The sequence below is a fragment of the Diplotaxodon limnothrissa genome, linkage group LG7, assembly GCF_057381915.1.
Source record: "Diplotaxodon limnothrissa isolate DT_005_m linkage group LG7, D_limnothrissa_male_GT1.1, whole genome shotgun sequence".
Classification (NCBI taxonomy): Eukaryota; Metazoa; Chordata; class Actinopteri; order Cichliformes; family Cichlidae; genus Diplotaxodon; species Diplotaxodon limnothrissa.
The window spans coordinates 14,662,156-14,675,390 of NC_140602.1; the positions used below are offsets into that span (position 1 = coordinate 14,662,156).

The 13,235-nt window shown below is 40.3% G+C and overlaps 1 protein-coding gene across 2 annotated transcripts in view; it reads left to right on the plus strand.

The window, feature by feature from the left end:
* eps8l2 (EPS8 signaling adaptor L2) overlaps window positions 1-13,165 on the plus strand; it is a 31,353-nt gene extending 18,188 nt beyond the window's left edge. For both annotated transcript variants that reach the window (XM_085359255.1, XM_085359254.1), the window contains 9 exons: window positions 88-236; window positions 1,274-1,442; window positions 1,532-1,566; window positions 1,668-1,773; window positions 2,006-2,128; window positions 10,002-10,077; window positions 10,204-10,357; window positions 11,177-11,309; window positions 12,205-13,165. In XM_085359255.1, coding sequence (XP_085215381.1) covers window positions 88-236; window positions 1,274-1,442; window positions 1,532-1,566; window positions 1,668-1,773; window positions 2,006-2,128; window positions 10,002-10,077; window positions 10,204-10,357; window positions 11,177-11,309; window positions 12,205-12,282 — 1,023 coding nt within the window. In that variant the 3' untranslated portion in view covers window positions 12,283-13,165. The remainder of the gene's footprint in view (window positions 1-87; window positions 237-1,273; window positions 1,443-1,531; window positions 1,567-1,667; window positions 1,774-2,005; window positions 2,129-10,001; window positions 10,078-10,203; window positions 10,358-11,176; window positions 11,310-12,204) is intronic.
* The last annotated feature ends 70 nt before the right edge of the window (window positions 13,166-13,235 follow it).

Consider the following 13,235-nt stretch of genomic DNA (forward strand, 5'->3'; position numbering starts at 1 on the left):
TCTAAGTGATACCTTTACAGGTAATACACCGTAATGCTTCTGTATGGTGAATGCTATGCCAGCTGTAAACACTTGGTGCATCTACAGGTGCTGCAGAGCTGTGGAGGTCCTGACCTGCCGCGCTCAGTCATGTCTCCTCACCTGTGTAAAGATGCTGTTGACTTCCTGCGGGGACACCTCACACCAAAAGAAATGACCATCTTTGAACTGCTTGGGGAAGGTTGGACCAGACCCAGGTATATTTGCGGTGTTGTCATGGATACAAACACTCTGGTTATGATTCAGTGCTTGTGACATGGATCTCTTTTGTCGCAATCTTGCCCTGCGGGGGGTCGGGGTGACCATGTGGTCCTGCGTAAAATGCTGAACTACGTTTTACAATTGCAATTAAAGAAGCGACAAAGCTAAACAGGGCTGCAAAGTGTTGTTTTAGGATGTTTTACTCTAGCAGCGATGTTTAATTTGATATACCGGTATGACAATTAAAAGTTGAACTAATCTACAGAGACTGAAACTAAATGAAGCCAAAGCTGGCTTATGTCATGCATGCATGTGTTATTGTGTCCTAATTCTAAATCTAAATATAGTAAATGTAATCCTAAATTATCTGTCCCAGTGTCAAATGTGTTTCATGGCACAAGCATGACATACAGTAACAGGTGCAGGTACTTACATATTTGCCTCAATTGCAGAAGCATGCAGAACTGCAAGGAATTTGTACTTGTTTGTTTGTAAAATAGTTAAGAGGTTCATGTACGATAGACCTAATGTCTAATCATTACAAGACGTCATAGTAAGCTAGTTAAAATTATGTGAGTAATGCTGTCAGTTTTCATATTTACAGTCAGCTTTTTCAATAGAACATCAAAAAAACATATATGTTTAAAATTAAGAATAAATATATTTATAATATATTTATAAATCTACAGTGTTACGGTTACCTTCAACATACTGTAAGCATTTTCAGATGAAAATCTGCATTTTCTTCTAATGATATATCCCCTGTCTTAATTAGCATTTGTAGGACGCAAAACACCTTGAAAATTTAAAAAAAAATTTGAGCAAATTATGATCATTTTTCATTGTGCAGTGAGATCTGATTTCATAGATTTGGATGGATGAAGAAGTTTAGCACCCCCTGAACATTATGGCAGTTTCCCCATGAACAGCAATGACCAGTTCAGCATCTGCACTGGTACTGCTAGCTCTGTCTCCACAGTAGAGTAGCTCAAGTGCAATTTTTTTGACCATCCCTTCACTCGTCTTCCTGCAGAGCCGAGTGGCCGAGGGATCAGTGCGCTCCTCCTTATTACCCGAAGTTTCGAAACGGCTGGGAGCCGCCGGCGGATCTTTTCTTGACATCCCCGTGGGAAACGGAAGGACCCTCTGCCCCCCTAGCTTCCCCCTCAAGCCCAACTTACAGTAAACACAAACCTGAGGATGTAAGGCTTTTATTAAATGTTCCCTACCTGTGGAAAAAATAAATGCCGGTATCTGTAAATTTGTTTATTTATTTTTGGTTCTTTTTCAGTATTACAGGCCTCATCCCTCAAGCCCCTTAAATGGGTAAGTAATGAGGTCCTCCACATAATTTTTATTTATTTTTTGGTGTTTTTCCACATGCGATATCACAAAATATAAAACTTTGACACCATGTGTCTCCACAGGTCCTACAATGGGATCCCTCAGGCCCCCAAATATGCCAAAATTCGCTACAGCTTTGTCGCGCGGAATGCCAACGAGCTGTCAGTGCTGCAGGATGAAGTCCTCGAGGTTGTAATGACATATTCTTTTGTCCTTCATTTGACGTTTGTAATTTCAACCAATTTGATAGTTTTACTCATTAACTTGGACATTTTATCTGCTGAATGGGAGTGTGTTACCTGTAAACCCGTCATATGGTGCTAAAACACAAATGGTAGCAAACCAATTTCAGCTGTGCACAGGTCAAGCGTCTGTCACCATTTGCAGTACAGTGGAGTAATGCGTGAACTGTCTTTTGCAGGTGTTAGAGGATGAAAAACAGTGGTGGAAACTACGGAACCGCAGCGGGCAAGCCGGCTATGTCCCATATAACATCCTGGATGTTGTGACAATAGAAGAGCCAGAGGTCCCCTACTCCTACCAGGTGACCAACACCCGCCCGTCTGCATTTTTAAAACTCTTTTTTGGTTCTATTTGAAAACGAATAAAACACACACTTTTGACTGTTTAGACTTTATTGTTTACCCAAAGTTTAAGATCCTTCCTAGTCATGACACCACAGTTCTGAAGTCCATCTGACTGCTATAAAGCATTCACGATAACAGATTAGATTAGATTGATAGTAATTTGTGAAAAACATAGCTGTTACCAATGGCATCTCATGTCATGAAACAAAAGTGACTTGTTAGTTCATCGTGCCCAAGAGCCGATGAGCTCATGCAATGGCAACGATGAGGCATGAATCCGTCCCGCCACAATTCGCGAGAATTGCTATTCCTGCTAGAGTATTACTCAGAATGCAGTGAAACACAGTGATCACCTGATGGGTCTTTAACCAAACTGTACTCAAGTTCAAGGTCACAGGGGTTGTTTCTATTTTCATAAGAATCTCTGCTATTCCTAAAACGCTGGTCAGGTTTTAGTAATTAATTTGTCCTGGATGTGACTCTATTGACTTCTCAGTGAATTTTAATTAGTTTGTTGTAACAAAACTTGTAACTTTCTTTCTGTACTTCATGCATTACTTACGATTTACCTGTGATTTGTGAAGTATCATGAGCTGGATGGGCTACATCTGGGTTTTATTTTATCCTTTAAATCCCATGCATCTTAGCTGTTTAGATGTTATTTTGTTTGATATTCTTCTGTGTCTAAACTAGTGTGTAATTTAATATAGCCACACTGAGTGACTTCTCACATGCCTCAGCAGCCTGTTTCTCAGCTCTGCTTGCAGCATGAGGGTTTCTGACTGAGCTCTCAGCAGTCAGGCTGCATTTTGGTCAGTGCCAGACTTTGCCAAGGAAAAACAATGTGTGTAATAAAATAAGATCATATAAGTGCTTCTGCTGCATGGAATTTGATCTTTTCTTTTCCTTTCTTTTCCGTTCTCAACCCTTGGTTAAGATACCTAAAAAAATGGTCCATTGTTTTGTTTCCATTTTTTGCTTTGGAAAAAGAAAGGAAGGAAAATGTTTTCATGTGTCTGTAAAAAGAATGTGTTTTTTAGTGGGTTTTTTTTTTAGTAACAATAATAAAAGAATTCAGTGCAGCCACAGGACAAATAATACTTTTCATTTTTTTCTTCACCTTTGTTTACACTGTACAGAGCCATGTCACTTTAGCTGTAATCTTATCTTCACTTCATAGACCAGAGGAGGCAAAAGTACAGACTTTTTGTACTTAAGTAGAAGAACAGATACTTGTGTTAAAAATATTCTGGTAAAAGTTGAAGTACTAAATCAACTTCTTTATTCAAGTTAAAGTAAAAAATACAGGCTCTGAAATGTACTCAGAGTAAGAAAGTAAAAAGTAGATCCTTGAAGGACAGTTCTACCAAAATTCTTCTCTATCTGTTTTTATGCAAAGTATACTAGATAGATAGATAGATAGATAGATAGATAGATAGATAGTAGGGGTGCAACGATACACAAAATTCACGGTTCGGTTCGGTTCGATACTTTAGTGTCACGGTTCGATATTTTTTCGATACAAAAAAAATGTTCATTCTTTTTTAATTTGTCACTTATTAAACTTATAGATATATATTTTAACTCAAAAGTACAGTTTTTAAATTTAATGTTGCTGAAACAAAAGTAATTAAAAAAATAAATATATCTCAGGGCTCTCAAAATTTCAAAATCCCTGGTAGCCCTTCGGGCAGGGACTCTTCAGTTTTTGGTAGCCCAAAATAAATTTAAGTAGCCCGAATAAAAAAGAGAGAAATTTTTTGATTGATGTTTTGTTTCCTTTACAATATTATACATTAAAGTATAATATTATAAAGGAAACAAAACATTAATCAAAAAATTGTTGAAAAACAAATTACAACATTGTATAAAAATTACAATCATCAACTCAAATACTTGGTTCTAATTGAACAGAAATTTCTATGAACTTGTAAGAACTGTGTAGGACATGAATCAGTCTGTGTCAGATCCTGAATTTGAAATTTCCACTGAAGTCACGGGTAAGAGACAAGTGGAACCAAGATCTAGGCCATTTGCTTTTTGAAGTTTGCAAAGACTGCTAAATTTTGCCCGTGGTAGTTCACTCTTTGCAACATAGTACGCTGTTCTAAACAGACTTTTCAGGTTTATTTTTAGTATGTTATTTGCAATTGGTGTTTGTTCTGGGAAAGATATTGCAGACTGAGCAATAATGCATTTCTTGCATTTCTCATGGGTTCTAATGGGGGCCTTTCTTAAAATGACTGGTCCCAGTAACAAAGGCGCTTGTCGACTCAGAAATCGAGAGAAAACCAACAACGCACCCGGCAGAACATCATGTTATTTACACGGGTGCACACAAGTGGTCCGCATGTGCGCATTCGCTGTCAAAATAAAAGACGCGCACCAGATAAGAAGTTGCAACGCGCGTTTGCGTCCATATAAAAGCACTGTTTTGGGGGCTAGAGTGGGATTTTCACGGCACATTCCGCACCACATCTCTGTGCGTTCATCATTTGTTTGAAGCCAGCTCACCTCCTGCAACCACTTTTCCGAGAATACATGCTTCTTTTGTGGTTCGGACTCCTTCTGACATTTGTTTGGAGGTGGAGGAACACCAAAGTAATTGCTTAAAGGAGCTTGCTTCTTCGACATCTTTAAGAGTTCTAAACAAATGTCTGTCCTCCTCCAGAAAATCTTATGTATGCAAACACGCGTTGCAACTTCATATCTTGTGCGCGTTTTTTTTTTTTTTTTGACAGCGAATGCGCACCTGTGGACCACTTATGTGCAGCCCCGGTTATATAGCTCGTCATATTGCAGCCACAGAAATTCTTTTGTCCATGAAACCATAAAGCTGCACTTTCTTTTTGCCTTATAGTCTGATTTGTCATAACTTTTCCATTTTGTGGTAAGCTTTTCTTTGGCTGTCACTTCTTCACCCTGACCTGTCTTATTTGGCTCAGCAGAACTGAAATATATATCCTGCTGCTTTTACACACACACACAACGGTCAGCGATTCTCTGCGCGATCAACCTCTCATATGTTTAAGCTGCGGGAGATTTCACTTGTCATGTTTGCATAGTAAGCTAACGATTGATAAGACGATGTCAGAGGAATTGGTGCGCAAATTATCATCACTCACCAATCAGTGCTGTTGCTCTCTATACACAGTTTGCGTGATTGCAAAGTGAAAGCAAAAAACAAGCGCAAATTCAAACGGGATTTCAATATGTCACATATTGACAGTGGCTCATCGATGCCAATGACATAATTACCCAGCTACATTTCCGAAAGAATGCAAAAGCATTGACATATATTTTTCCTTCCTACAATAGCCCGACGGGCAGGGCAGATAGATTTTGGTAGCCTGACTGGAAAAATCGCTAACCCCGGGACGTCTGGCTAGCGATTTTGCGAGCCCTGTATCTGATTGAGGAATCACTCATCTTTGGAAAAGAGCGTTTATTACAGAGAAATGGCTCTTTCCAAAATAAAAGCTATACTATACGCTTCTTCTGGGCTATATTCTCAGCAGCATATTGTAGCGGGTCAGGGCTGTTCAGGGTTCTGTTTGTACAGTTATGTTTTGTTTATGTTGCCATAGTGACGGGTGACGCCCTCTCGCTGCGACGGTGTGTCCTTCCGGGGTCAGAGGGCGCCCTGTGTGGTGTTGTTGTTGTTGCTGTGCGGTTGCCGCGCTGAGCAGTTAGCTAGCGGCAGTGTTCTTCTGCAGATGTCAATAAACGACTGTGCTCCCTGGCTAGCTCACGGGAAGCAAGACCAAACGACACCTCTGTCTCCTCATTGTCTGAGCTCGCCACATTGGTGTCAGAAGTGGGATGATGGTGGCACCCCATGTTCTGACCCGAGTGACTTTTCCCCCGCCGGTCGTGACCGGCCGGTGAGCCAAAAGAAGGCACCTGGACATTTGCAGGACTTTGTGTGGGGTAATGGGGTCGTCGGGGACGACTGACCCCTTAGGTGGGGGCTATGTAGCGGGTCAGGGCTGTTCGGGGTTCTGTTTGTACAGTTATGTTTTGTTTATGTTGCCATAGTGACGGGTGACGCCCTCTCGCTGCGACGGTGTGTCCTTCCGGGGTCAGAGGGCGCCCTGTGTGTTGTTGTTGTTGCTGCTGTGCGGTTGCCGCGCTGAGCAGTTAGCTAGCGGCAGTGTTCTTCTGCAGATGTCAATAAACGGCTGTGCTCCCTGGCTAGCTCACGGGAAGCAAGACCAAACGACACCTCCGTCTCCACCTTGTCTGAGCTCGCCACAATATTAAACATATCAGGTCCCCATAAGGAGAATCATGTGCTAACGGCTGTCTAAATGACTCGGGTAAAGTTTGTAGCATGCATGCTTGTTGTTTTTGTCTGCTTCCACTTGTCTTTGCACTAGGATGATGTCAGTGTAAACGTGCAGTCATATTCGTTGTGTTCCCACTAGTGCAGTCAGCGTTAATCTCGTTGAAATGACGTTAACGCCACAACAGGGCAAATCTCCGTTAACACATTAACGAGCTAACTGCGCTAACACACTAGTTCCCACCCATGTAATTGAGCATTGCGTGGCACATCCAACATACTGTTTTACTTTAGTCCATGACGCGCTTACCTTCAGGGTCATACGTCACATGAAAACCAAAATAATTCCAAACGCCAGATCTGAATGGGGGGGGGGGTTCAATTTGCCATGTTGCAAGGAGAGCTTAACTTCTGTCTCGCTAGCTTGCCCTGTGCTCAGTTAATCTGCATTCGACTACTCCGCCTAGGCTGCACTGTCGAGCGCAGATCCACTGAGCGCTCAACACAGACAGCATCGTCAGAAGGAAAGTTGATAAAATAAATTAAAAATTTTGTATTGTTCGATACATATGCGTACCAAACCGAAAGCACTGTATCGAACGGTTCAATATCGATACGAGTATCGTTGCACCCCTAACAGATAGATAGATAGATAGATAGATTACTCTAAGATCTCTGTAGTGGCTCAGAGTGGGGAAAGAATCACAAATCATAATAATTAATGTGAGCGTCAGTATATTTTCTTAGTTTATGGGCTGTGATCAGCTGACGTGCTGCTCTTTGTGCATTTACACAACTGAATTTCGCAAGTTATGGTGGGTGATGTCCATCTGCGACACTAACATTATACTGTTTCTTTATACTAGACAGCATATAGTTGGTATAAAGTTGGAATTCAGCTAATTAATCTAAACATCATCATCTTAAATGGAAATTAGTCTACTTCATGTAAGCTGTAACTGACCATAAGCACCACAGCCACTGTGCACCAGCCCAGCGCAGTGCTTTACTATAAATTCCCCACAGTACTGTAAAGTAACCTCTTTATCCCATTTAAAAACTACAGAGTATTTTCATGCAAAGTTTTTCTTCCTTCTTCTTCCTCTCCTCTCCTGGCTTTCTTACATCTTTCTCCATCTCTGAATGAACTTATCTTGCCCTCTTTTCTCTCCCTGTGAAATACAGCATCTGGACATTTAGCTAGCAACGCACTGTGCGACAAACTGCACACAAACAGTTTGTGTGTTTGCTGATGTTTGTTGAGCTGATAGAAACACTGAATTTGAAATTGCCTACCATTAAAAAAAAACATTACTTTCTTTATGCTCACTGCTATTCTGTAGCTAGCATGATGCTGAAGTACCAAGGCCACAACACCTACACTCACTCCAGCCCACTTTACAGGGAGTGCAGAATTATTAGGCAAATGAGTATTTTGTCCACATCATCATCTTCATGCATGTTGTCTTACTCCAAGCTGTATAGGCTCGAAAGCCTACTACCAATTAAGCATATTAGGTGATGTGCATCTCTGTAATGAGAAGGGGTGTGGTCTAATGACATCAACACCCTATATCAGGTGTGGATAATTATTAGGCAATGTCCTTTCCTTTGGCAAAATGGGTCAAAAGAAGGACTTGACAGGCTCAGAAAAGTCAAAAATAGTGAGATATCTTGCAGAGGGATGCAGCAGTCTCAAAATTGCAAAGCTTCTGAAGCGTGATCATCGAACAATCAAGCGTTTCATTCAAAATAGTCAACAGGGTCGCAAGAAGCGTGTGGAAAAACCAAGGCGCAAAATAACTGCCCATGAACTGAGAAAAGTCAAGCGTGCAGCTGCCAAGATGCCACTTGCCACCAGTTTGGCCATATTTCAGAGCTGCAACATCACTGGAGTGCCCAAAAGCACAATGTGTGCAATACTCAGAGACATGGCCAAGGTAAGAAAGGCTGAAAGACGACCACCACTGAACAAGACACACAAGCTGAAACGTCAAGACTGGGCCAAGAAATATCTCAAGACTGGTTTTTCTAAGATTTTATGGACTGATGAAATGAGAGTGAGTCTTGATGGGCCAGATGGATGGGCCCGTGGCTGGATTGGTAAAGGGCAGAGAGCTCCAGTCCGACTCAGACGCCAGCAAGGTGGAGGTGGAGTACTGGTTTGGGCTGGTATCATCAAAGATGAGCTTGTGGGGCCTTTTCGGGTTGAGGATGGAGTCAAGCTCAACTCCCAGTCCTACTGCCAGTTTCTGGAAGACACCTTCTTCAAGCAGTGGTACAGGAAGAAGTCTGCATCCTTCAAGAAAAACGTGATTTTCATGCAGGACAATGCTCCATCACACGCGTCCAAGTACTCCACAGCGTGGCTGGCAAGAAAGGGTATAAAAGAAGAAAAACTAATGACATGGCCTCCTTGTTCACCTGATCTGAACCCCATTGAGAACCTGTGGTCCATCATCAAATGTGAGATTTACAAGGAGGGAAAACAGTACACCTCTCTGAACAGTGTCTGGGAGGCTGTGGTTGCTGCTGCACGCAATGTTGATGGTGAACAGATCAAAACACTGACAGAATCCATGGATGGCAGGCTTTTGAGTGTCCTTGCAAAGAAAGGTGGCTATATTGGTCGCTGATTTGTTTTTGTTTTGTTTTTGAATGTCAGAAATGTATATTTGTGAATGTGGAGATGTTATATTGGTTTCACTGGTAAAAATAAATAATTGAAATGGGTATATATTTGTTTTTTGTTAAGTTGCCTAATAATTATGCACAGTAATAGTCACCTGCACACACAGATATCCCCCTAAAATAGCTAAAACTAAAAACAAACTAAAAACTACTTCCAAAAACATTCAGCTTTGATATTAATGAGTTTTTTGGGTTCATTGAGAACATGGTTGTTGTTCAATAATAACATTATTCCTCAAAAATACAACTTGCCTAATAATTCTGCACTCCCTGTAAACTCCCAGTATAAATGCCATAGATGATACATCTGAACCAAAATTCTAAGGAATTTTTCCAAGGAGTAGAAACTAAAGATATCTGTGTAAAAAAAACATTTAAAGAATAAAAATAAAAAGTTGTAAGTATTTGTACTTTGTTACTTCCCACCTCTGAAAAAGCCCAGATGTATTGTCTAAAAGGTGTTGTGATGGATTCCAGGATGACAATAACTAATTATCCCTATAAGCTTACGAGAAAGGTCAAGGTTTCTTTATCACTAGCTGGATATGATTTTCTTTCACAGGATACTTCCGTGATTAAAGTCAAGTTATCATTTCATGATAGAGCTGTAATAAAGTGGTCTCGTAAATAAGAAAAGTTTACGCTGCATTCTTATAGGTACCTGCTGCTTGCTTAAAGAAATGCCCTCCAGCAAACACTTGTCTATGTGTGAGAACCTCCCACACGTACTTTGCTTTTGGCTACTTGGCAAGAATTAGTCAAGCAGAATGAGATAAAAGACAAACCAGTTTTTTGGAATAATGCTGGCTTTGATTGCTTTCTCATGACCTGTGTTTGTGTTTCTGTGTGTGCAGCAAGGTTACAGCCCGTCCTCCCCTGGGTCTCGGAGCCCTGGAAATAGCTTCAAGAAGGAAAGACCCAAGAGTGAAAGTAAGGGTTAAAAAGTAATCAGAAATTCCAGTTATGTTTTTTTCCCCCTGTTTGTTGTTTGTTGTTTTTTTAAGAGGTAGCTGTTCTTGCTCTGACTTTTGTCTCCATCATATTTCCATGCTGCAGTGATAGAGGAGCTGCTGACTAAAATCAATAACAAGCAGCCCCCAAGGAAGTTGCACGTGGAACGACCGTCAGCCAGCGCTCAAGTCCTGCTCAAATCTAGCTCAAAGCCAGAGCAAGTGACTGCATGGCTCAATTCAAAAGGCTTCTCAAAATCGTAAGTTACCCACAACTCTCACTAATCCACCAAATCAAAATACCTCCCTACGCCTTAAAAGCAGGGATAAACAACTCACGGCTTGTGGGCCAAATCATTTGTTAAGCTCCACATAGGGTGCATAACAAATTTTCTAATTCGCTAAGTAGATGTTTGGTGCAGTATGAGCCTTTTTTGCAAAGAATTTGCATCATCTCGCTCTGTGCATCCTTGTTCCAAGTAAACAGTAAATAAGTCAGTTGGTTTGAAAAGAAATAATTTGAAAGAAAGAGGATTTATTGTCTTTTTAATGTGTATTTCTTATATTTGATAAATATTAGGTCCTAGACAGCAACTTGAGTATCACTTGCTGAATTTCATGTCTTTACTGACCTCTAGTGGCTTAAAAGGTGTTAGCCTGGAGGTGTAGTCTGGTGCAAAAAAGCGATCTATTTAAGTTCAGACAGAGATGCCAGAAAGGAGTGATTAAAGGTTTTCTTTATTTTATGAACAGATGCAGAGTGGGGTGGCTGTGTCTGTTTGCCTTGTTACTCTGTAACCATATAAGCGTTACCACCTTGGCATATGTGGCTAGTTAGCATTTAGCACAAAGCTAAGCTGTGTCTAAGTATAGCAACATGTCTCAGTGAGCCTGTCACGTGACCCAGGTGCAGGAAATGACAATGTGAATAATATTATTGATGATACGTATCTTTTCCTGTCATGCTTTGTTATAATGGGATACATTTTTTTAAATGGTCCTTTAGCAGTGTGCTCTCTTTTGGAAGCAATGTTGTTTTAGTAAATACTGTCTTTTAATTGTGTGACTGTTTTCTGCAGAACTGTTGACTGTCTGGGGATCCTGACTGGGGCTCAGCTGTTTTCCCTGAACAAAGAAGAACTGAAGGCTGTTTGTGGAGATGAAGGCAGTCGCGTCTTCTCACTGGTCACCGTGCAGAAAGAACAGCTAGAGGTCAGTCCCCTCAGCTTTCAGATTCATAGTGATTCACGCTCTATACTTAATGTACATACAGCCATAAAAAGTGGATGTACTCACTGAGATGGAGACCGTACTAAGTAGAAAGAATTTGTCAGTTTAACATGTTCTTCATAATCACAGCTACACAAAAGTGTAATCAAAAAAGTTACAAAAAATGACAAAGTAGATTAATAACCTCAAATTACGAATGTAAATATATATTGCAATGCAGTGTGGTATATTCCTGAACCACCAACTGGATCTTTCACTGAGTTTATTCACAGCAATGAGATGCTGCAGAAAAATGTAAATTAAAAATGGAACGCGGTGTTTTACAAATAAGTTAAAGCCTATTTTAAACTGTTTAGTCTGAATAATTTGAAATTTGTAGGTTTTATCGTTTGCTGAAAATATTGTAATTTAAACAATAGGAAAATTTGAGGACTCTCTGTAGGAGAATGAAGAATTGAACCTCAGACAGCGCTGCATTGAAATGAACACAGTCGACAGCAAAAAGCAAAGATGAAAACGAGCACAAAAAGACTTCAAAGCAAACACCTCAGTGATTCTACTTTAGAAACATGAGCAGGTAGAAACTGAAGCTGCAGATTGACTGATCATCTGCTTGTTTATTGTTGAAGTTCAGCATCTAGCTGCTGGGCTGGGGTTGGCATTCACTCAGGTAATGTCACCCTGGGTTCTTGGCTAGCTTAGCGTTAGCATGGTGTCTGTGCAGGTGCCTCATTTAAAATGGACACAGGAACTTTGGAACTGTATTTAGAAGAAAACAAATCCTAAAGCTACTGCTTTGTAAATATATGCAAGTCTGTATATCTGACATCTTCAGCATCAAACGATATTTAAAGAGACACCAATGCTTCCTTTACAGCAGAGCGGTGGAACCTCAGAGCTGCAGGAGATCTTGACACGGCGGCAGGAGAGGATCGACTCCGGCAGCAAAGACTGAGCCTGTTGACCTAAACAATTCATCTAGTCATCTAGCTCCTTCACAGCTTTCTAAGTGCACCAGCTTCTTCAATCAATCTACAGTTAATTCTGATCTGCCTTGGCAAATACTGAAATATTGTGTATGTCTTTAATTGTATATTTATTTTGTATCATCCAACGTGTATGTTTTGAAGCGTTTTTTTTCTTAATTGTGTTGCATTTTTTCTCTTTGTCTCCTTAAATTTTCTCAACAAAGATTTCTGCTAAACAAAAGAAAAAAGGAGCTTATGAATTTACGTACACTTCGGTGTGCGTGTGAGCACGTGTATGCATGACTTGCATGTAATGTACATATTTGTATGAGCAGTGCAGTTAATGTTCATGCTCACCATCAACAATGAGGCTGTTTACTAAAATACCTTTAAAAAAGTAGATTTTAGCGATTGTGTTTTAAAATCTGTGCCAGAATGCTTGACATGCTTTCTGATATATGGCCAACTGTTTTCATGTAACTGTTTACAGGAGTTAAAAAAGAAAAAAAAAGATAGACATGCTCTGTGTTACTTCTAGCAGGTATCATTTTCTCAGCCTGGTTGGTTAATGCTCATCAACACTAAGTATTAAAACAAATATTCTTGCTAATCAGGTTTCAGACATTCTGGCAAACTTAGCAAGCAACAATTCTGCATGAAGATTTTGTCTGTAAAAGTGAGACGCTGCCATTAACGTGTTCTTAGCAGCAAGGCGTTTTGCAGTGTAAGCTGCACAAGCACCAGAATAACAAGCAGTATGTGCAGTAGATATGTAAATCCTGGTAATGAATAAGTGGAGATTTAGAGAAACGTTCAAGCGGGTGTATATAGTTTTTAAAAAGACAATGATTCAAAAATGAATAAATAAACTCGGTCTTAATTGTATGTCTTTTGTCAGTATGGTTCTTGTGTTTGTCATTGGATCAATTTTACCAGAGGA